This window comes from Myxocyprinus asiaticus, chromosome 36 (genome assembly GCF_019703515.2).
Source record: "Myxocyprinus asiaticus isolate MX2 ecotype Aquarium Trade chromosome 36, UBuf_Myxa_2, whole genome shotgun sequence".
In the NCBI taxonomy this organism is placed as follows: domain Eukaryota; kingdom Metazoa; phylum Chordata; class Actinopteri; order Cypriniformes; family Catostomidae; genus Myxocyprinus; species Myxocyprinus asiaticus.
This window is the reverse complement of record NC_059379.1, coordinates 39,734,004-39,758,644: the sequence shown is the minus strand read 5'-3', so window position 1 is coordinate 39,758,644 and position 24,641 is coordinate 39,734,004. Positions and strand designations below refer to the sequence as shown.

The following is a 24,641-nucleotide window of genomic DNA, read 5'->3' as shown; positions in this document are numbered from 1 at the left end:
ATAGAGTTGAGAATATCAGTAAATGCTAATGTATCATTTTCATTATCAGTGTGAATGTTTAAGTCACCAATAATTAAAATATTGAGACTGTTTCTTTCTACATTAATTACTAGATCTGATAAAAAAGTTGCAAATTCACCAAGGAAACCAGAGTACAGCCTGGGTGATCTATACACTGTAGCAATGACAAAAGAAGACAGATATTTTTTATTTATATCTGACAGTGTCACATTAAGTATTATTAGTCCAAAAGTCTTAGAAAGCTTATATCCTGAGTAACACCAAAAACATCACTGTAAATTGCAGCAACACCTCCTCCTCGGCCCTTCAAACGAGGCTCATGTTTATAACAATAACCTGGGGGAGTAGATTCATTTAAACTAATATATTCATCTGGTTTAAGCCAGGTTTCAGTCAAACAGAGCACATCCAAACTATGATCTGTAATAATAATCTGTAAATGATTTAGTGAGAGTTTTGTGTTTGGTAGTTCGGGGAACAGACACAGTCTCTATATGATATCTAGGTGATACAGTCTCTATGTGCTGTAGTTCATGTGACCTGTGTGACGTCTCAATGCAGCTAGCAGATGTTCGGATTAGCCAGTTTGTCTGCTTCATGACGTGGGCCCCAGTTAGTCAAATACTATCACTATTAAGACTATGAGCCAAATTACTAGAGAGGAGAGCGGCACTTTCCCTGGAGGGATGGAGTCTGTCTCTCTTTTTTTTTAATGTGATTAACATTTTTATTGATTCCACAGAAGACACAAAAAACTAAACACATATACATGGAATCAACATTTAACACTTAATCCCCACCACTATCACTACCCCTCCCAATCCCCAACCCCACCCCGACCCCCAACAAACACTCCCGTGGTCACATGAACATATTCACACAGAAATAAATAAAATTAAATTAAAAAAAGATGAAGAAATAAAAAAAAATATAATAATCAAACACATCCACAGCTAATTCTCTCTCTCCACTACCTCTCCCCGAGAACATTTCAAGAATGTCAACCACTTGCCCCACTTCCAAAAAACAAATCCAAATTACCCAGTCTACTAAATATCATCTCCTCATATGCTGCCATCCTTTCCACCTCCGCACTACACTCCTGAAATGGGGGCGCTCCTGCTGACTTCCATCTCCTCAAAACAATCTGTCTGGCAACCATCACACTTGTCAGGACCCAGTTCTTTATATTTTTGTTCCTCATATCAATGATCTCCCCAACACCCAAAACACACAGTCTGGGGCAAAACGAAATCCTAGTGCCCAACACATCACACACAACACTCTGAATCTTCATCCAAAATCCCTGGACCTCAACACCACCAAAAAGCATGGGCCGTATCTCCATCCTCTGATTGGCATCGCCAGCAGGTGGGTGTGTTTTAAGACCAAGCCTATATAATCTAGAGGGGGTCCAATAGAATCTATGTAAAATCTTAAATTGCATAAGGTGAACCCTTGCATTTCTAGATGCAGACTTGATGTTTTTTAGAATCCTAGCCCACACTTCCTCCTCCAATACTAAGTTTAAATCTTTCTCCCATAATCTCTTGATAGAAGTTAAAGCTCCATCCCCCAGACTCCGAATTAACAGGGAGTAATAAACTGATGCCTCATGACCTTTTCCAAAAGCAGTAATCACCTCTCCCAGAGTATCTGCCGCTTTGGGGGGGGGGGGGGGGGGGGGGTGAACTACTCCAATAATATTACAGAGCAGGTGGCGCAGCTGTAAATACCTGTAGAACTGAGATCTGGGAATCTCAAAGTGTTGAACCAAATTCTCAAAAGATCTAAACACTCCACTCTCATATAGGTCACTGAGTGTAGTAACCCCCCTCACAATCCACTCTGACCAGCAGAAAGGGGACCTTTCAATACATGATTTAGGGTTCAGCCATATGCTCGAGGCAACATTTCAATAAATGTCCAAATTAAACACTCTGGACACTTTTGTCCGTACCGCGTGCAAATGCGAGATAACGGGGTGTGACTTAACTACTATTGTTAGTTTAATAGAAAGGCTTTGTAATGGCAAAATAGGGGCAAGAACTTCCTGTTCAATACAAAACCAGGGAGGGGCTCTCTCAGGTGGGAGCGACCAATGAGTCAAATGTCTGAGACCGAATGCATAATAATAAAACAAAATCTTGGATAGGCCTAGCTCACCTTTGTCAATCGGCCTATGTTACTTATTAAAATGTAATCTGGGACGTTTACCATTCCAAATGAAGGACTTCGCTGTACTATCAAATTGCTTGAAATAAGAGAGGGGGATATCTACAGGGAGAGACTGTAACAAGTAGTTAAATTTTGGAATACAATTAATTTTAATAACATTAACCTTCCCAATCATAGACAAATGTAATAAAGCCCACCTGCCCACATCACTCAAAAACCTTTTAATTAAAGGGTCAAAAGTAACTCTAACTAAATCAGATTTATTTGCTGGGAATAAAATGCCCAAATACTTAATGCCCTGTTTGGGCCACTGGAAGGCGCCCGGCTGGAAAGCCGTTACTGGGCAGTATGTTGTCAGAGCCAAAGCTTCGGATTTAGACCAATTGACCTGTGAACTTAGAAAAGGAATTAATATTTCTGTATGATAACTATATGTTTTATTTTTCTCTGTATGTGGCAACATCTCTAAACTCACCAGGGCGTGATCTGAGAATAAGATGTTTCCAACTGAACAGTCAACGACAGAATAAATGAGGGACTTAGATATATAAAAAAAAATAATCTATTATAGAATAAATCTTATGGACTGATGAAAAAAATATATAGTCCCTACCAGATGGGTCCAAAAGTCTCCAAATATCTGTAAGACCAAGATTTTTACACATCCTGTGAAGTGTCAATGTTGCTCTAGGAGGCTAACACACATTTGCTTCACTATGGTCAAGAACTGAGTCCATCAAAAGATTAAAGTCTCCTCCCAATATTATATCATGAGGGGTGCCAGCGGCTTGCAACATCCCTTCAAGATCTATAAAAAAGCCCTGATCATCAGCGTTAAGTGTGTAAATATTAGTCAAAATCAAACTTTGCTCCTGAATTTCTACTAAAACGATATTGACTCTTCCTAATTTATCTTTAATCTGATTGAGACATTTAAATTGTTGATGCTTACTTATAAATGTAAGACTCCATGCTCTTACTCGAGCCCGCACTAAAGAAAACATGTCCACCCCATATCTTCCCAAATTTTTCAGCTTCCTGCGGTGAAAGATGCGTTTCTTGAAGAAACACTATATCACATTTCTTACGTTTAAGAAATGAAATAACCTTCCTTCTTTTTATGGGGTGCCCCAACCCATTCACATTCCACGTGGAGAGAGATAATCCACTCATAATAACATTTGACAATTTGACATATTATAAAAAATAGAATGTGAGACAAAAATAAAATTATAAAGACAACATTCCACATTGGTGCAACAATCAACCCCCAAACTTTCCCCAGAACAAAAAAAAAAAACAGAAAAAGAAAAACGTGCGCATTAACCCCGCGCACAAGAGCGCCAACCGGCGTCCATCCCTCTAAACTCAAACAGTCCATGTATGCTTACGAGAGCCCCCGTGACAACTTTGCCATCAGATTGCTCAAGTCCTGTGTTTCTATGCAAAAATTTGTAAGACAGAATTACACAACAGAAGATAGTCTTTAAAACAAACTCCAGCCAGTAAGTGAAATAAACATTTAAAAAAAAACATTCATCCACTTAACTGTCTCAAAGATGTGTGCCTCCACAAAACAAGCTCCAGCCACTAGTGGAACCTGCACAAAAAACAAACAACCCCCCCCCCCCCAAAAAAAAAATGGGCCATTCAGTTCTTCGGGTAGTCAAACTCACTCCAATGTCCTGCAAGAAATATTCCACAAAACCAACTCCAGCCAACAGGAGGCATAAGCACCCAAAATGAGCAGATGTATCCACAAGCTGTCCCGAAGAAATGATTCTACACAAAACAAACTCTAGTTTCTAGGCGGAACCAGCACAAAAAAATAAATAAAAAAAACGAAAAAGGTGCTCAGCTTCCTCGAACAGTCGAGTGTATGTTTAATGAGACAGGTCCACTAGGCGGCAAGATGAAAATCACCAAATGGCTTACTCACTCCAATGTCTTTATGAAAGACTATGCTTGCTGTGGGCATGTAAATATTTTACAGCCATCCTTAGTATCTATTCTCAGTTTGGCCGGAAACATCAGTGCAAAAGCGATCTTCCGTTGATGTAAGAGTTTCTTGCATTCCTTGAATCTATCACGTTTCTCTCTTGTTGAATTCGCAAAGTCTGGGAAGAAGAAAATGCTGTGGTTTTCCAAGAAAGCTTTCCTTTGCTTCTCGCCTTGCGTGACACGAGATCTTTATCAGATGATCTCAGGAATTTGGCCAGAATTGATTGGGGCCTGTCTCCCTCCCTTATGTCGAGCAGACTCGGGAAGTGCTCGTCTAGGAACTTCACAATATCTCGGCCTTCATGCTCAGGAATTCCAACAATTTTCCAAAACCCGTTCCAAGTCTATCTTGGTCACTAGCAGGTTAGCAGCTAATTCCCTCTTGTCTATAAATCCTGTGCTATTCTCCAGACACCACTCAGACATCCAGCCATTCAGTGACACTAATCTACTAAAAACCTCATCACCACGATGAGCAGGGAGGGGGTCAGAGCATATTACATTGTCTGACATCATTTTTGCAAGTTCACACACCTCTATAACATCATTTCGGACATTATTAGTGCCGACATGAACAACAAGTTTTGAAAATTTTAGTTTAGCATTAGCCAGCACTTGTTAATTTGATCTGATGTCAGACGCTCGAGCCCTGGAAATGCATTTAACAATGGTGGCTGGAGTCTCTATTTCCACGTTCCTTACAATAGAATCACCAATTATTAAGGCTCTTTCAACATGATTCTTAGTGGGTGCATCACTGAGTGGGGAGGATCGATTGGAAACCCTAACAGGAACGGGAGAGTGGTGTCGCTTTGCTGAGCGAGTATGTCACCGAGATATCATCCAAATGCCCTGCTGCAGAGGCTAACCAAAGTGTGTGTGTTGCTCGGTATACTACCCGCATCCGAAACCATATCTAGCGGCTTCTCTTTCTCACTGACCTCCACTAGCATTCAGATGCGTGTCCCTAACTCATTTATCTTCTCCATCAGCCTGACTAATTGCTTACACTTATCACATGTAAACCCCTCACTTCTGATGGAAGAGGCTATAGTAAACATGTGGCATGCAGTGCAGGAAGAAATAACATGAGCGGATGCCATGACTTACTGCAATTGTTTGTTGTTTTTGTTATGGTTGTTCATGAGCAGCGAATGTTTGAGATCAATGTGGTTCGATGGGGTTCCTAATCAGCAGACTGATGCAATAATCCATGTAAAACACTGGAGAAAACGATTGCACGCAGTCGAGACGTGAGATGTAGACAAGCGGAAAGAAAAAATGGAGAGAAAAGGGGTGTGCGCGGTAAAATACATGCAGTTGAAACAGTAGAAAAGCGGAAAAACCTGAAGCACGTGGTAAAATCGCAAAGGATAAAACGTTGAACATATAAGAATAATAATAAGCAATGCTAAGCAGGCTAGCAAGCTACAAACACTCGTGCCCCAGTTCTAAACATATACATATACATTCCCCCAGGGCTTGGGAGGGGGAATGGGTTGTTGACTAGGTGGCTTGGTGCAAGGTTTAGGTCTGCCGGCATTGTGGTATTCACAGCCTGTGGTCAGGGCCTGTGCGGTCCACACAGTGGGCACCTGGTGAGATGCAGATTTTCTAGGAAGGCGAAATTTAAAAGCCTCGTCCTCCTTCTTATCATCTGCTGCATGAGGGGAAGGCCAGACCAAAAAGAGCCTGTCCAGGTTCAACTGGGGCACCCGCAATGCACCTCTTCTCGCTGTTGGGCAGACCAGAGAGATTTAACCACAGTGCACGTTTACCCACGGTGGATTACGGTGGAGCCTGGGCCGACGGGATGGACTCCAGATTGTCCGAGCCTTCAAGCATAGCACCTATGGCTACAGTTCTCAGGGAGGGAAAGAGCTTCTTCCACTTGTTTCAACCCCATGCACACAACGCAGAAGGGATGGGAATCCCTTGCTGCAATTTGGGCTACGCAGGTGGCCGGGCATACCCACGACTGCTGGTTTCCGGATGTGGAAATCCATGGAAAACCACTGAATTTTAATCCATTTAATCAGCAGTAGGTTAGCCTGAGATGCAGGGGAAACCCAGAAAGGCTGGCAGCTGTAAAAACGTGAAGGCCAGCAAGCATGGGTGGCTTGCAGGCTGAATGAAACAGCAGCTGACTAGTATTTCCTTCGGCAGTCACGCTTAGTGGAGGCTGATCAGAAGATGTGTCCTCCTGCATACTGTTTACCTGCAGTGAAACCCAACAAGTGAAAACCATTCGCGCTGTGAGTTACACGTGTAGAGGTCTTGAAAAGCGAATGCTAACTGAGGAAATGTAGCGCGTACAGGTCCGTTATGCTCTGTAAGGTGAAGCCTTACAACGGACACACGCTTGTGCTTCTGCAGAAGTCAGGTACAAATGCCCCTTGCCATAGGTGGATTTCGAACAAGAGATGATGAAAAAGAACTGCATTTTTATAAGATTGCTTCTACAGGTTACATCTGACCCCTGCACCACAGAGAAATTATATGGTTTCAGAAGTAGCCTGTAATAGTGTGTTTCAGCATCATAGCACTCATGTGTGTTTGTTGCAGGGCTCCAGCACTGATGAGGACTTTGATTCTTCAGTGGGTTTACTGGAGGACTGCAAGACTGAGTCATCACAACCATATCAGACTCTCCCTGAGCACTCCGATGGGGTGAGAGTACAGCTGCTAAACACATCCACACTGAACAGTCGGGTTACATTCGTTTTCATAAAGAAACTGATTTGTAAAGATAACATATAAAGCTTTCAAAATCACAGCAAAAGAGCTCTGCAGCTCCGCCCACTCCCATGATGTACTGTGAATGAAGGAATCAAATCGCTCTCCCTACATTCTCACACTACCTATATGTTTGTAGATGTCTGAGTATGTTGCAATATAAATTGTACAGTATTTTATACTTTTATATACTATAAATGTTATAGTCATTTATATATGTTTTAAATATTTTTACATTATAATTATACTGTGTATATTTAATAAAGAATGATTTATAGTCAACTTTTCATTTGATTATGACATTTGCAATACTTCATGGGATGAGTAGTTCATTCCCTCATGTAAGAGTTAAGGACACAGTCCTGTACCTTTGTCTTTGTTCATATACTTTTTTCATCAAATGCATTAAAATGTCGGTTGCTGGTTGGTTGGCCCAACTTTTATGAGTGGATTTTGAGTGAAAATTAGAAAGAGAATCTTTTTCTTTGAAAATTAAGTTGCACAATTATTGTAATAAAAAGGTGATTGTCTAAATTCGCTGTTTCGGAAATCAAACATTCACATCTAAATTTGGTCAATGAAGTGTTTAATGATTATTCTTAATCAATAATTTGTTTATTCAGTTCTATCACCCGCATTAATATAAATATAGTGTTAGAAAATGTTTTTAGCATAGGTTATGTTCTCTTTAGACATGTGGCCAGGTCAAAGTACAGAACAGTTGAAACAGCATCTTTATATGCATGTAGAACATTCACATAATTTTTTTCTCAGTCCTATCACATGCAGAGAGGAACTTGTGGGATCAATGACATCGACATACTGCTATACAGTGAAGAACAGTCTTGAATTCTGAATGACAATCATATTAAAGTGAACCAGACTGACTCATGTGTAATCATATGAAAAGTGATTTGTTATGCATATTCAGTTTGTGTTTAATGAATAAACTGTGTTAGACAGACATCCGCTTTCTGTTCAAACCTGCTAAGTTAAACGTAACGTCTTTCTGGAACATGTAAAAGCAGGGGGTGTTTGCAATATCAACACTGGCTGTCTGACACATTGCATATGTTGCACATCCAAGGTTTGCAACACTGTGTAAAATTAAAAAGGGTTGATTTTGATTTCAGGTTGAAGTTCTTTGTTGATTTGCTTGTCTAATCATTCTATCTTAACACCTGTAACTGACAGTGCATAACATTATGATAAGTCATTTAATTGGAATGTCCTATTTCTAACCATTTTGTCTTTGTATTTTTCAGAATGACTGTGACAGCAGTCACAGCACAGATTTCAGTTTTAAAAAGAAGATGCTTTCTGCAGCTGGTAAAGACAGAGACAGGACAGACAGACAGAATGGTGTCCATGGGAAACGGGATAGTGGGAAAAATGGACACCGCGAAGATGGACAAAAATTACTAACCACTTGATGGCATTTCTGAAAGACTGAATACAATACACTGCTGCAGGTGCCATTATTACTGTTCAACATTTAGTTAGCTTTCACAATGTATTACTGATGGATGTTAATAAAGATTACTTGCAATTACACATTTATTAAATATGTTGTATTTATTGTACATTCATGAAAGCTGCCCAATATTGCTCAGAATATGAAAGTATGAACAAAACCATTAGAAAAATACTGTACACATCCAAAAAAAAAAAAAAAAAAAAAACAGTATCATTTTTGAGTTCATGATGATTCAAGAAATGCTTGAAGAAAATCAATTATGGACAATTGGACCGTGAAGTAGCAAATTAAGAAATGTATAATTCAAAATAAGGCTCGCTTGGGGACAGACGTACACTTGGGAATTAAAAAAAAAAATTGAAATATACTTTATTTTTCCCAAGATGGAATTTGTTTAGAAAGACTTGAAGGCCTAATGTTATTTGGAACTAATGTTGAATGAACACTATACAATGTTAAGATTTGGATAAGATAGACAGATTTAGCATTTTGTTTAATGCCATTTGATTTGATTGATATATTTTTTGTATTGTCTGCCTCTGTCTGATTAGTTAGAAAAATTAAGCATTTCATGTCAGAACAGGTTGAAAGTCTGTGCAGAGTAACTCAGGAAAGAGAGTCATTGTGGTCTCTCCAGTTTAATTATTATTATTATTATTTTTTAATGTGTTCTCATTTATTGTGTTCAAGCCAACACAATAAATGAGAAATTAGCATAATAAATTCACATGTAACTTGTATGATGACATCAATTATCACAGAGTAATACTAGAGTTCAGTGATCTGGGATGTCGTGTGCAGATGCATGATGGTCACAGTGTTTAAGGTCTTGAAGGACTGTATTGTTGTCCAGAATCAACATCATTAATGTGATTAAGGGAAGACCTGGCTGAGCATCAAGAACTGGACTGGTGAAGTTGAGGATGAAACAATAAAAGCAATCACAGACAGCAGGACTCGTATCACGTACAGTATTAAACACAAGTTCAGTGGTACAGTGAGTAATGTACCAACCATGAGAATTATCGTAATTTACTCTGCGTGGTTTTTGAAAACGCCTTGTATTTGTATTGTTTGTAATATTAGGCCTATGTATACTAGTTTTTATATAAAATACAAATGTAAGACATTTATCTTTTATTAACATCTTTTTTTTTTCATTATGATATTCTTATAACAGACAACATTTAGAAAATCAACCTGAAACCTACAATTTGATCTTTAAATGAAAAACTATTATAACAGAGTCCTGATTTCCCCTTCAGAAGACATGCAATTAAATACATAAATATACACTTGTTTCTAATGTTCCAGACACTGACATGAAAGAAGATAAAGAAAAAAAGATAATTTTAAATAAATAATTAAAATCATTTTTTCAAATAAGAAAAGAGGAAAAACTCAAAACAAAGATGGAAACGGAGTTTTATATTATGAACACTCCTCTTTAGGCCTCTTAATTGTAGTTTCTAAGAATACAGCATAGTGTGTTAAAAGATTTCATATCTTCTGACCCTTAGAATACTCTCAGCAAAATACTTTTGGTTTTATTTGAAATTCTCTGTTTTTATGATTTGCCTCTACAACCTGCCACAAATTCTCTCGACCAACCAGAAGAAGACGCGAAGTCAAACTACCCTATCGGATTGATGTATACTACAGCGTTCAGAAACTCTTGACCAATCAGTGGATGCGATCTTAAAAGCTAATATGGCGACGCTGAAGACTAGCGAACAGTAAATGAACAAAAAGCCGATTCATTAAGTGAAGAAACTGGAATATTTCTGCGGTAAGCAGCATTTCAAAAAGAAGAAATCATACTTTGACATCTTATCCCACATGTACATCTGATCTGTGTAATTATGCAAACATTAGATGGTATATTTTGCGAGATGTCATGTGTAGAGCTGAAAATTATATTTCTTTGTCCGAATTTAGCTGTGATTTTAAACTCTGTTTATGGTAGAGATTAGTGAACGCAAAATGTGTCTATAGACGAACATAAAAAAAAACAATAGGGTAAAATGTATATGAATGTATAAGCGTTTTAGTTTTGTAACTGCTCCTGCAGTGTGACAAAGTTTTAGAAATGCAAACACTCTTGTTGTCTTTTAGTTAATGTGAGCTCATTAAAGCTCCATGACTAATATACAATGCTGTTTGAAATACACATTTAGTTGATGTCTGTTTGATGGTCTGTAGGTTTGTGAAGTGAGGCAGGATGAAGGTGGTGAATCTTAAGCAGGCGATCCTGCAGGCGTGGAAGGAGCGATGGAGTGATTATCAGTGGGCCATTAACATAAACAAGAACTGCCCGAAAGGAGCTACGTGGGACTATCTCAATCTAGCAGGTACTATCACAGTTTCACCACATGAGTCCCGGCAATCCTTTTTAACGCCACCTGATGTGTCTTAGCCTGGGCTTTCTCTGTCATGCCTTATGTTTGAGGGTGTACCCAATATGATGGGAATAAACAAACAATACTTTTAACCTGAACTGAGAGGTTGGTTCTGTGTGATCAGTGATCTCAACTGCTTTTGCTTCAGGCTGCAGATTATACACTGGATGTCAAGTGACATCCCAAAATAGTTTAGCAAACATTAAAATAATGTATCAATATTACCATGATCTGTATCATAATGGGTCCCAGCCAGATTATTAACATGACACAGGCTGAATAGGAAATTGGCAATTCTGTAAATGCACATAGAATAGCAGAAGTGTAATTTATCAGCTGTAACACATGGAACAAACTGGGACAAATATTGTATTAGTATTAGTCATAATACCAGATGACAGATGAATGTGCACCAAAACACTGTAGAGTTTGATAGATGCAAGAAAAATTGTGGTGTTTGGTGGAAAGTGTTAGCTTCTCCCTTTAAAAGATGAGAAGCCTGTTTATTGCACTGTACTAATTATACATAGTTATTGAATTGTGTTGTTTTATTTGCATTTGGTCTTATTTTTTTCCCTGCTGTCCACGACTCCATCAGATGAGAACTGCAGTGACAGTTCAAAGTGTGTGATGCATGTAAGCCGACTGTCATGCAGTTATTAACGTGTATTACTGCATGTGTTTCCCTGAGACAGAAGCTCTTCTGGAGCAGGCTATGATTGGCCCATCTCCCAACCCTCTAATCCTGTCCTACCTGAAATACGCCATCAGTTCACAGGTGAGCAGGTGCCGTCATCGTTACATAGGAGTTTCAAAAGGAATTTACATGAATTGAGACTGTAAGTAGCAGCTTGTCTATGAGAAATCTGACTACAACCGGAGCATGCACTAATGTGGATTGAAAGGGTTAATTATTGGAATGAACTTCTGTGTTCAGACAACATCAAATGACACGGATATTCTCTCTCTCTCACCTGCAGATGGTGTCTTACTCCAGTGTGCTGAGCGCCATCAGCAAGGTTTGTGTTATTTGATTGTAATCATGTTGGACCGAGACTGGACACTCAGACTCTCTTTGTGTTTGTTCATCCACAGTTTGATGATTTCTCACGGGAGCTCTGTGTCAAATCGTTACTCGAGATCATGGACATGTTCTCCCACCGGCTCAGGTATTCCCAGTAGAGGTAGACTGATATATCAGTTTTATTGATTAATCGGTGCCGATAGTTGCCGATTTCTTTTTATTATTCCTCATCAATAAACCTCATCTGGTGAAATATATCTACAAAATACTTCATCTGGTCATTATATAGGCTATAAAAAGCTTAATTTGGTAAATAATTATAGAACAAAAGTCCCCGGTGTATTTTAGGCTTGTTTATAGTTAAAAGTCCTGCGTTATGCATCAAATCTGAATGTTTTCTGGTTATTTTGGGGATTTTGGTTGCACAATAAACTGCTTTTGGGATTTTATTCTTTTAATTATCTTGTAGCCTTAATGTCTGCGTGTGTAATAATAAGAAAAGACTAAGAAATGTTTTATCATTTTATAAATTGATTTAAAAAACAAAAACTATCTGCCGATTAATCGGTTATCTGTTTTTTTCCAGCATCTTGGTTATCGGTATCGGCAAAATCCAATATCGGTCGACCTCTAATTCCCAACATTGGAACTGAATTAAATTGCATTGGCCAGGCCCTCAGGACTTTGAATTGGAATGACAGGAAGTGGAATTGACTGAATTGCTGTTCAGTGACTTTCAGCACAACAGAAGAATTAAGCTTATTAAAATAAATATTGACAAAAAAATCAATGTCAACATTTGAATCCATTGATTATAATATTAAGTTTGCATCATTCTGGGAAATGAAGAGTTCTTCCAATGTAGTCCATTTAATTAAAGTTTTAATCTTGATATAGAAATTATTAAACTGATTGTTAATGTCATATAATGCCATTCCTCCATAGGTTGCGTGTATGATAAAATGTTTATAGCTAACTTGTACTGAAAAAATGAAATTATTATTATAAATAATTTCCATTTTACTTCTACTTTCTTAAATCCAAATTACGACTCCGCCTCCTGTTTGCTTCCCTCAATTCAAATTCATTAATTGCCCTGGATTTTAAAAGCCATTTCCAATTCTATTCTGAATGCCATCCCTCTGTATGGTGATCAGATATGATGTGAGACGGGCAATGTGTTTGTGTCTGTCCTGCAGCTGTCACGGGAAGGCAGAGGAGTGTATTGCACTGTGTCGGGCGATGCTGTGTGTGCTGGTGTGGCTCCTGCAGGGCTGCTCGTGTTACTGTGAGCGACTGCGTGAGTCTGCAGCCATATCTGCAATCGAGAGCAGTCTGAGCGCCTGTCTGCAGCGCATGAGCGCTTTACTGCACAGTACCAAGAACAGAGCGCTGGTGCACATCGCACGCCTCGAGGAGCAAGGTGGTTATTAAAGCCTTTACTAACATCAGTGATAAAGAACTCAGTCGTTGAATCTAAGGCTGCGTTTACACTGCAAGGCTTAATGCACAGATCCGATCTTTTGACCATATTCGATTTAAAAAAAAAAAAAAAAATTTAATTTATTTTTTTATTTCGGCTGTTTACATTCACTGAAGACACGACTCGTCTCTGAAATCTGTGTTTACATTAATCTCCTGCCCAAACTCTAATGATTCCATTACTGATCACTTTCACTTATGAGCACCACGGTTCACCCTTGGGTTTTGAATGGCCTTGTGCTATTTCATATTTTCAAATGTAGGCAAAACGTGCAGTTAGTCTTTTTTGCAGCACACATACACTGTTACTCTAATGAATGAGCACTTGCTCAACCCTTGAAGCATGACAGTGTGACCACTAGAGGGTGAGTTTGTGGCAATTCTAAGCATTTATGAATTAATGCTGCTATTCAGATGAATATGCAGGTTTGTTTTTAAAAATGTGTAAGAATTACACATGTATGAATATTAAGTTGCCCATTCTCTTGAGTCAATACGGTAGTAATTCTGAATCACTGCACTGTGAGCACGGAGAAGATAAAGAGACTGCAAACAGGTATAAAAATGAAATAAACAACAAATAAACATGCTTATACAAATCTGAGTACTCGTGATGTAGTCGTGACAATCAGATGTTGTTTTGAGCGATCATGAGCACTTTCAGCTACACTCCCTTCAACATGAGCGCTCTTGGTGTCAGTCAAACATGCGTGCTGTCCAGATGCTCTCAATATCACATCAGATCCCAATTTAAATCAGACTGATGTTGGTCGCAATGCCACTAATAACAGATATATCTGTTTAACCTTTAATAACGGCACTGTGTCTTCACACATTTGCTTAATAATTAGTGATTTGTATTGCAACAAAACACCAAAGGTAGTAAACAAATCATAAAAAGGAATGATTCCTCTCAGGAGCAGTTTTGGAGCTAGTAATAGGCAACTTATTTTTGAACGTATCTCTGCTGTGTGTGATGCTCTCATGGTTTTTACTGGTTGCCAGTATGTCACAATGACATTTGATATTGACAACAGAAATATTCATAACTGTTTCAAAACAAACAAATGTTAGCAATTCACAATGAATGTAATTTTAATGTGTGGGGCATAAACATAACTGCAGAAAATAACTTGCAAAAATGTGGCTAAGGGCACTTTAATAAAAAAATCGGTATCGGATGATCTTTTTCAAATTTCCTGATCGGTGCACCACTAAAAAAAGTCTGGAAAAATTACTGACATGACAGATTCGTACGGAATTAAAATTACTGAGAAGCTCTGGTAATAATTACATTACCCAACGTCCCCATATAAATCTAATCCCATCTGAATAGGGCTCAAGTCCACACGTTTGACAACAGGGAGTGGGTACAAAATTTCCGCCTCAAAAAGAGAAGCTTTGAGTTTTTGTGCGAGCACCTACAGGCACGTCTGCTTCATAAGTACATGCTGTTCAGAAAAAAAAGCTATCCCTGACCACATTGCCTAGGGGAATCGTATATACGTGCTTAGACGTAGGTCAGATGTCCAGATATCGGATATGTATCTGATTTAAAACCACATTTGGAAGTGGCTCTGATCAGAAGCGAAAAAATCAGATCTTGTGCGGATTCTTCTGTTTACATTTGTGCAACAGTATCCAGTCTGTCAGATGTGAGTAAAAAAATCAGATTTGTGTTGACAGTGTAAACACAGCCTAAGGTGAAAGTACTTCTGTGAGCCAGGACTGGGTGAAATCTTGAATATTTACCATATAATGTTGATGATTTTGTTGCTTTTTGTTATTAACACTTTTTTTATTGATTCATAAATTAAAAAAAACAACAAAAAAAGAATATATATGTACAGAATGAACTTTAAACCCCATTACTTCCACCTCCACCCCCCATCTTCACCATGTCCCTCAACAAACAACCCTGTGGTCAAAGCCTAAATTACACAGTGCACACATATAAACAAACAAACAATATATATAACAAACTATATATATATATATATATATATATATATATATATATATAAAAACAATTTTTTTTGAGAAAATAAAAGTATAAAAATCAACCAACAAAGAGAAAAGAATTCCACAAAGAACAGAATCCACAATTACTACCATAATTTTGTTTCTCTCTACGTGGTCCTCACTGAGTGCCTTCCAGAAAGGAAAAATACCTGTCCTATTTCTTACCAAACGCTTCCAATCTGCCAAACTGTTTATATGACATCATTTCAAATGCCGCCACCCTGCCCAATTCGGTGAACCATTCTTGAAATGAGGGAGTTCCAATTGACTTCCATCCTTTAAGAATTATTTGTCTGCCGATCATTATGCTAGTTTGGACCCAGCTTTTAGTATATTTGTCACCTAGTTTAATAACCGCCCCATCACCCAATATGTATAGTATGGGGCAAAATGAAATTTGAGTATCTCTTGCCTAGAATTCTTGAATCTTAGCGCAGAACCACAGAGCATGGTCTCTTCCAACTGGCATTGCCAGCAGGTAGGTGTGTCTTTTAATCCAAGCCTAAACAATCTAGAGAGAGTCCAGTAGAAAAGATGCAAAATCTTAAACTGAGTAAGGCATACCCTTGCATCCCTAGACACAGTTTAAAATGTTTTACAATTTCTTTCCCACTCCCCATCCTCCAATACCAAGTTCAAATCGCTTTCCCATGACCTCTTAAGAGCTGTTAAGGCCCCGTCACCAAGACTCTGAATCAACACGGAATAATACACTGACGCTTTATGCCCCGTTCCAAAGGCTGTGAGCACCATACAGAGGGTGTCTGCAGCTTTAGGGGGCTGTGTACTGCCACCAGAAATAGTACAAAGTGGATGGCGCAACTGTAAATACCTGAAAAATTGATACCTAGAAATCCTAAATTGCTGTGTTATATTTTCAAATGATCTCAAAGCTCCGTTTTCATAAAGGTCACCAAGTGTAGCAACACCCCTCTCCATCCATTCTTTCCAGCAAAAGGGGGACTTGTTAATACACAATTTGGGGTTCATCCATATGCTTGAGGAAACATTTAGGTAAATATAAAAATTGAACAAACGGGAAACCTTTGTCCATATTTAATCTAAGTGTGAAATAATGGGATGCATTTTTACTTCTCCAGGCAGTTTGATAGAAAGACTTTGCAATGGTGAGATTGGGGCAAGGACCACTTGTTCAATGTAGTACCAGGGAGGGGCTCTGTCATGTTGAAGAGACCAATGGGCCAAGTGTCTAAGATTAAAAGCATAGTAAGAAAGTAACATTTTGGGGAGGCCTAAACCTCCTTTGTCAGTTGGTCTATGTAACTAACTGAAATGCAAACAAGGTCATTTACCATTCAAAATAAAGGACTTAGATATTCTATCAAATTGTTTAAAATAAGAAAGAGGAACTTCTAGAGGTAGAGACTGTAGTAGATAATTGAATTTGGGGATACAATTCATTTTTATAACATTGACCTTCCCAGTCATAGACAAATGTAATGAAGCCCACCTATCCACATCACATGAGAACCTTTTCATGAATTGGGTCAGAATTAACTAACTAAATCTCTCAAATGTGCTGGAAATAAAATGCCTAAATACGTAATGCCTTGCTTGGGCAATTGAAAGGCGCCAGGTTGGAAAGCCGTAGCAGGGCAATATGCTGTCAGAGCAAGAGCTTCCGATTTAGACCAATTTACCCTGCATCCTGAAAATTTGGAGAAGGAGTTAATAATTTCATTGAGGTTAGACATAGATCTACATAGGTCGGAGACAAATAATAATAATATATCATCTGCGTATAGTAGGAGTTTATGCACCACACCTCATGCTACAGCACAAGGAAAATCATCCTCTTATTGCGGCTGCTAATGGTTCCAGGGCAAGACAGAACAATAAAGGGGAGAGAGGACAGCCTTGCCGGGTTCCCCTACCAAGAGAAAAATGATCTGAAATTAATCCATTAGTTTGCACTGCTGTTAATGGTTGTTTATAAAGTAATTTGATCCACCCCAATAAAAGTGTTCCCAAACCCATACATTTCCAAAATCTTAAAAAGATAGTCCCATTCCACCCTATCAAACACCTTCTCGGCATCAAGTGAGATGGCAGCAATCGGGGTCTGATCATTTGCTACTGACCACATAATATTTATAAAACGTCTAATATTATCAGAAGAACTATGACCATGAATAAACCCCACTTGATCTATATGTATAATAGATGTAATTACTTAATCAATTAGCCAGAATTTTAGACCATATTTTTACATCTAACTTGATCAGGGAAATTGGACGATAACTTTTACATTCATTTGTGTCCTTATCTTTTTTAAGAATGAGACTGATCAGGGCTTGCATCATGGTTGGCGGTAGTTCACCTTTATTTAATGATTCTGTGTAAACTTCCAACATAAGTGGAGCCAATTCTGTGACATAAGATCTAAAAAAAAATTTGTGGCAAAACCATCTGGCCCAGGTACCTTATCTGTTGGCAAGGCTTTAAATACTTCAACAAGCTCCTCCATAGTAATATCTGATTCAAGAGTTTTTTTGATCACTCATCAGTTTAGGAAGTTCTAATGGCTCTACGAAGTTGCTATGAAGATAAAGATCGAAATAGAATTCTTTAAAGGTTTTATTAATATCTGTGGCAGAGTAAATCTTATGAACTGATGAAAAAAAGATGTAGTCCCTCCCAAATGGATTCAGAAGTCTCCAAATGTCTGTAAGACCAAGATTTGTACACATCCTCTGAAGTATCATTGTTGCTCTAAAGGGACTACTCACCTTTGCATCACTATGATCAAGGACTGGATCCACTAAAAGATTGAAGTCTCCACCAAAAACCATATCATGAAGGATCCCATCGGATTGTAGCTTCCCCTCAAGATCTATAAAAGGTTCTGATCATCAGCGTTGGGTGCATAAATATTAGTCAAAATAAGATTTTGCCCCTGTATTTCAGCAAAAACTATAATGACTCTTCCTAAATTATCTTTGATCTGTTTGAGACATTTTAATTGTAAATGCTTATCAATGTGATGACTCCCCTTCTCTTACTTGAACCAGCACTGCAAAACACATGCCCACCCCATGCCCTACCAAGTTTTTCAGCTTCCTGTGAAGAAAGGTTCATCTCTTGAAAGAACACTATATCATATTTTTTACGCTTGAGGAAAGATAAAACCTTCCTTCTTTTTATAGGGTGCCCCATCCCATTAACATTCCACGTGGAGAGAAACATTGTACCTATATTAAAGTGTGACATATTGACATGTATAGATAAATTATGTACCCAAGGCAAAATTATATAGACCACTTTCTAACATTGATGTAACAATCAAATCCTGAACAACCCACAGAACAGAAAAAAAATGTGCTTCAATTCCACGCACAACAGTCCCAACTGGCATCCATTCCCCGGAAATCCAACAATCCATGCACGCTCATGAGATTTTCTGCAACACTGTTGCTACTGGATTGCTCAAGTGCGTGTTTATTATTATTAATTTTAAAACATTAAATTGCACAAAAATGTATTCCATAAAATAAGACCCAGTAAATATTCACATCGAACCCACAAAATAAACAAACAAACTCCACAATAAGTCAATAAAGGGAAAAAGAAAAAAGTGTAGAACGAAAGTCAATGGGCAGCCAACAGAATAACATCAGTCAACAATACAGGCTACACATCATTAAAATGCATGATGTGTAGTCTGTATTGTTGACAGAGTGCAGGCAAAATTACCCACTCACACCATTGATTTAATGAAGGCCATAGCTTGTTGTGGGCATGTAAAAGTCTTGCGACCACCCTTGCCGTCAATTCTCAGCTTAAAGGAAAAAGCAGTGTGAAACCCACCTTCTGTTGGTGAAGCAGTTTTTTTTTTAATCCATCGCACTTCGCTTGAGTCGATCTAACAAAGTCTGGAAAAACCGTGATGTTGTGGTCCTCCTAGCACAAATTGCCTTTATACCTCACCGCTCGTAAAAGTCTCTGTCAGCCGACCGCAAAAATCTTGCCAGGATAGATCGAGGTCCGTTACCTGCCGTGGGAAGCTGACTGAAAACTCTGTGGATGCGCTCAATTTCGAGCTGGCAGTCTGCTGTGTCGATCAAATTCGGAATAAGCCCTTCCAAAAACGTCACCATATCTTGACCTTCCTTTCCCCCTGGGATTCCAATGAAACAAACATTATTACGCCTGCTCCGATTTTCCATATCCTCTAGTTTTTCCCACATGCATTCCACATCAGCCTTGGTAGCAGGCAGGTTAGCCTGTAGCTCTCTTTCGGCCGACTCCAGAAACTCGTCCATTCTTGTGATCAGGGTGGAAAGTTTCGCCTCCATAGATGTGATCGCTCTACATATTTCTGCGAGGTCCTCCAAGTCAGTCAAGATTTTCGTCAATGTTCGATCTCCCGATCTACTTCACAAAGCTCGCTGCCACCATCGACTGGACATCCGCCATCCTGATCCTTCGAGGCGTCCGGCACGTGATAATGTAAGTGCTTTTTACTGTCCCCACAGGCCGACAATTTCAGATTTTTCGACATCCTGGCCTCCCAGCACAGTTCGCAAACAAAACTATTACAGTTCTCACCGGTTAATATTGCTTAAAAGGGTAATTGTAGCAAAGTTTATGCAGAGCTCGCCTTTAAGCGACCAACTTTCGCATTGCATCACATGACTCCCCCGATGAATTTGTTGCATTATAGAATTGAGCAATATTGTAAATGTACTTTTAATGTGGCAAGTTTACTTAAGACAAAACTGTAGGCTGGTCTTAAGTGGCGATGTCTGATTCATGAATGATTCATTGTTTTGTATCAGATCTTTTCAAAGAACCATTCAAACCAGTTCAAAAATCAACCTCAATCCCACTTATTTTGTTTCTTTGTTTCTCGGCTCAGGAATCAGTGTGAATCAAAATTGTAGGAAGTCTGAATCATTTTCACGAATCAGTTTTTTCAAACTGTTGATTCAATGAATCAGTTCAAATCACAAATTTGTCATTTGTTTTTGTCAGTGCTCTGAAGTGTTCACAGAAGTCCCTGTGTGGTATTTAACATTCTAGAGACTTTTAGACAAATGTATGTGCAGGGAATCATTGCTGTTTGTTCAGTGAATATGAAATGTGTTAATATGAGAGAATCATGGTGGTTGTTATTTATATTGAATCTGATTTACATTTCCACATCTTCTCTTGTTAAGCATCCTGGAGTAATGTAGAGCAAGCTTTACTCAAGCTGTCTGAAAATCTCAGCGCTGTGACCAATCAGATGCTGAAGGAGAAGCTGGAGGACTGCATTTCATTGGTCAAGAGGTGAGACTCCAGGAAGGACTAGGAAGGGTTAACAAAATTACAAACATAATGACTATAAAAACTTCCTTTTGTCCTAAAGTATATCTGTCACATAGAGAGTAAGGCCAGAAACACTCCACACAACAGAGGAGACGTTGCAAGCACGTGGTCCCATTGTACACACTCAACATGCGTCCTGCGTTACTGCGGCAGTAACAAACCTCAAGAGGGCGATAGTTACCTTCAAAAGTGTGTTGTTAAACCAGATGTATTATTCTTGCATTATCTAGCTACAAACATGTCGACAGTTTAACTAAATTTAACTAACCTGCTCCGCAAGATTAATTTCAAACTGTTGCTCTGCAATGACAGTACTTGAAAACTGACTGCAGATGAAAACAAGTTTATGCTAATGAATTCAGTAGTGATGTTCAACACTGAAGCTTTGAAGCTTGTGTCTAAAAACCAAGTTTCACATTTTGCAAAAACTACATGATCTGTGATGTTTGAAGCTTAACTCAGCTGAAAACCATGTGACTGCTTCAGTATGTGGTTCAAAGTAAAGAAAAGAAACACAGTCAGTTTAATTTGCTCTCGTACAAGGTTTTTTTCCCCCAAACATAACACATTAACTCTGTAACTCATGTATGAAGCACTTGAGCCTTGATTCACTTGGTCATTTATAAACACTAACTTTAATGAACAAAACATGAAAATGACATAATAGTGTTACAATTCATTTTATTGCTTCAAAACCAACCAAATAGTGTTGTCAGCTCCAGTGGCGTACAGGGTGTGCTTCATTCTTTTGACCACCAGATGGTAGTGAATTGAAGCATTTACAGAAGTTTCGAGTAATTGATTCATTTTCAGTACATTTGTATTGAAAGCCTTGTTGCTTCATGAAGCTTCAATCTCCCATCAGTACATTTCAGAACATGAATGGAGCTTGTGCAGCTAGAGGCATTTGCGTTCACATACTTGTGTAGAGTGAGTTACATATCATTAAAAGGATCATCCAGTCTATGGGCAAAATATAACACCAAAACTTTTGAATAGTGAGAATGCTACGATACAGGTTGTGTTTCCTGCTGACCTCTTTCAGTTTGGAGATTTGATTAAAGTGATCTTGTCTTTCTGTGTTTGTTTTTCCTCACAGTATCCCTCAGATGTTGTCTGTTCAGTGTGATCCACCCGTGCACACATCATTCCCATCAGTCCATGCCTTCATCATGCTGGAGGGAACCATGAACCTCACCGGAGAGACTCAGCCGCTGGTGGAGCAGCTCATGATGATCAAGAGGATGCAGGTAAATGTTTGAGAGGTCAACCAATAGTGGATTTTGCCAATATGGATAACTGAAGTGGTGGAAAAGCCAGATAATGATTAATCGGCCAATAGTTTTTTAAAATCGATCTATATAATAATAATAATAATAATAATAATAATAATATTAATAATAAAAAATATCTTATTCTTTCCTTACTATGACGGGCACAGACATTGAGGCTGTAAATTGAATAAAATCCCAAAAGCAGAATATTGTGCAACCAAAATCCCAGTAATACCCAGAGAAATGAAGATTTGGTACATAATGCAGGACTTCTTACTTTAAGCAAGCCTGAAATACACCCGTGAATCTTATTTTGAAATTACAAAGATTTTGCTCAGTTACAGTGCTCTATATGTGAGTATTTACCGAATTAAGCTTTTTTATAGCCTATAGATTCACTGGATGAAGATTTTTGTATGTATATATTTCACCAGATGAGGATTATTGTAGGGATGATTATAATTAACTGGTAAACCATTAACCGATGAATACTATCAGTTAAACAGTTAAAAAAAGCCATTTAAAACAGTTTGCTGCGTGGTAAAAGAAATAGACTATACATATCAATCAACTCATGGGGGCGTGTCAACATGTGCAACCAACCACACGTGTCTACAGCCATATTTTGCTGAGTGAGCAAAATGAAGCGAGCAAAAAGAAGTACTGCGTGGGACCATTTCGACTGAAAGGATGACGGGATTATTTGTAAGATATGCAATGCAGTATTGGAATATAGTAGTAGTACAAGCACAATGCAGTAACACTTGCGAAACAAGCGTCCACAAGCATTTATTTTATTTTGAGGTCTGAAAAATGCGACTAAGTTATAAAATATTTTCCTATACGGTCTAGGCTATTATGCCGGTTCTACACAGCGCACTCGGCGCCGGAGGATTAAATGTGTTTTCGTTTTGTTAATCTGTTAATTAAGTGAAATATTTTTCTTGTAGGCCTATCTATTTTATTCCATCTGTTTTACTTTTACATTAACAGCAGCGCTGCAGGTGTGTGATGTGCCGATGTGTGAATCCTCATGTTCTGTTGTTGTTTATGCTGCTGTTTGCGCATGTAAAAATAAACCCCTTCTTATGAAAAACAACAACATTTGTTGGTATTTTGCAATGGGTCACAGACACTCGTCCATTCTAATTTAACATTCTAATCTTGTCAGTTAACGGATAATGGTCGGTTAACAAGTGTCGGCTATCGGTCAGGAAGAAAATTCAAAATGAGCATCCCTAGTTTATTGATGAGGAATAAAAAAAAAAATTTGGGAAAAATGAAAATAAAATATCTGCAACAAATATCTGCATATATTTTTTCAGATAACCGATAGTTCCAAAAAGCAAATGATTAATCTGTAAAACCGATATATCGGTCTACCTCTAGTGACGTATGTGTGTGTGTTAGGGTCGCTCCGATACCAAAATTTTGGCTTCGGTACAATACCAGCCCTGGTACCTCAGTATCGATACAAAATTGCTATTATAATCAACAAATAAAAAGCCTCAGATTTTTTAGGAAATTACTCAGAAAGGCATAAAGTCTTACAGATACAAATTATGTGTTTTCTGTTTTAATTCTTCTGGATTCCATGTTAAATGTTTTAATTAAATGTTGTGAACAAATGGTGTTTAATCAAATAAAAATATAAATTATTTTTTACAAAAATTTTCCATTTTATTTTTGATCAAATAAAATGCTGCTAAACAGAGCTTCACAGTATTAATGAAAACAAAATCTGATTACCTGTGGCGCAAGGCTGCTTGCGTTTGGGATATTGCTTACAGAGAATAGTAATAATAATAATACAACCATTTAATATTACATCATTGTTATTATGAGTATTATTGCTACTTTTTGAATACAATTTTTATACAGTAGTTTATTTTTCTGTCTTCAATTTCACTCATCCATTTGAAGAGTTTTCATGTAAGCGGGACTTTTATTTTGACAGACATTTGAGTTCTTCCTGTTTTTGTTTGTTATATCAAGCTTCCCATTAATGCTGGGATATTCCCGTCGCAACTCTTGAGCTGAAATCTCCGAGCTGCACTGAGGAGTTCATTAAAGTGTTAACAGCTGTTTAAAACAGCATGAAAATTAAGCATCAGCAGTGTGTTTTGCATTTGTGTGAGTGTGTGTGTGTGAAGCAGATGACAGAGAGCAGAGTGGCACCTCTTGTTCATTCTGTAGCGTGCAGCGCATGTGACTGTATAATTTTTAATTAAATTACATCCCTCTGCTGTTTAATGATCACACTTTGCCACATCCAGAGGTTTTTATTTTTATTTTCAAATTGTCATTAATTTCATCTCAAATTTGTCACTTTGCTAATGACAGCACACTGTAATATGGTTCCAAAATTAGCAACAAGATGATATTATACTGTTTTAATTTTTTTGGTATCGCAATACTTAAACCGCGCAACCCTAGTGTGTGTTGTGATGTGTGTTTGTGATCTCTCTCTGTAGCGTATCCCCGCTCCGCTGTTTGTGCTGGAGATCTGGAAGGCGTGTTTCACCGGACTCATCGAGTCTCCCGAGGGGACCGAGGAGCTCAAATGGACGGCCTTCACTTTCCTCAAGGTGTGCTTCTGTCAGGGTGACTCACTTCAACTTTGTGTGTGTTGTTATTATTGGTTATGTGACAGGTGAAGTTCGTTATTTCTCCCATCTGCTGTGGAGCTTTCCAGT

The 24,641-nt window shown here is 38.3% G+C and overlaps 2 protein-coding genes across 5 annotated transcripts in view; both read left to right on the top strand.

Annotated features, from left to right (window-relative positions):
- The window catches only part of samd14 (sterile alpha motif domain containing 14), a 43,966-nt gene extending 35,483 nt beyond the window's left edge, over nucleotides 1-8,483 (top strand). For all 3 annotated transcript variants that reach the window (XM_051674536.1, XM_051674537.1, XM_051674535.1), the window contains 2 exons: nucleotides 6,766-6,870; nucleotides 8,202-8,483. In XM_051674536.1, the coding sequence (XP_051530496.1) occupies nucleotides 6,766-6,870; nucleotides 8,202-8,369 (273 nt within the window). In that variant the 3' untranslated portion in view covers nucleotides 8,370-8,483. The remainder of the gene's footprint in view (nucleotides 1-6,765; nucleotides 6,871-8,201) is intronic.
- A 1,599-nt stretch (nucleotides 8,484-10,082) lies between these two features.
- The window catches only part of med24 (mediator complex subunit 24), a 71,242-nt gene continuing 56,683 nt past the window's right edge, over nucleotides 10,083-24,641 (top strand). The window contains exons 1-9 of one of the 2 annotated variants that reach the window (XM_051674467.1): nucleotides 10,083-10,202; nucleotides 10,616-10,764; nucleotides 11,508-11,590; nucleotides 11,793-11,831; nucleotides 11,908-11,981; nucleotides 13,036-13,259; nucleotides 20,521-20,632; nucleotides 21,771-21,921; nucleotides 24,420-24,533. In XM_051674467.1, coding sequence (XP_051530427.1) covers nucleotides 10,635-10,764; nucleotides 11,508-11,590; nucleotides 11,793-11,831; nucleotides 11,908-11,981; nucleotides 13,036-13,259; nucleotides 20,521-20,632; nucleotides 21,771-21,921; nucleotides 24,420-24,533 — 927 coding nt within the window. In that variant the 5' untranslated portion in view covers nucleotides 10,083-10,202; nucleotides 10,616-10,634. Of the gene's footprint in view, nucleotides 10,203-10,615; nucleotides 10,765-11,507; nucleotides 11,591-11,792; nucleotides 11,832-11,907; nucleotides 11,982-13,035; nucleotides 13,260-20,520; nucleotides 20,633-21,770; nucleotides 21,922-24,419; nucleotides 24,534-24,641 lie in introns of those variants that run through there. The other variant, XM_051674468.1, reaches the window with a different exon arrangement.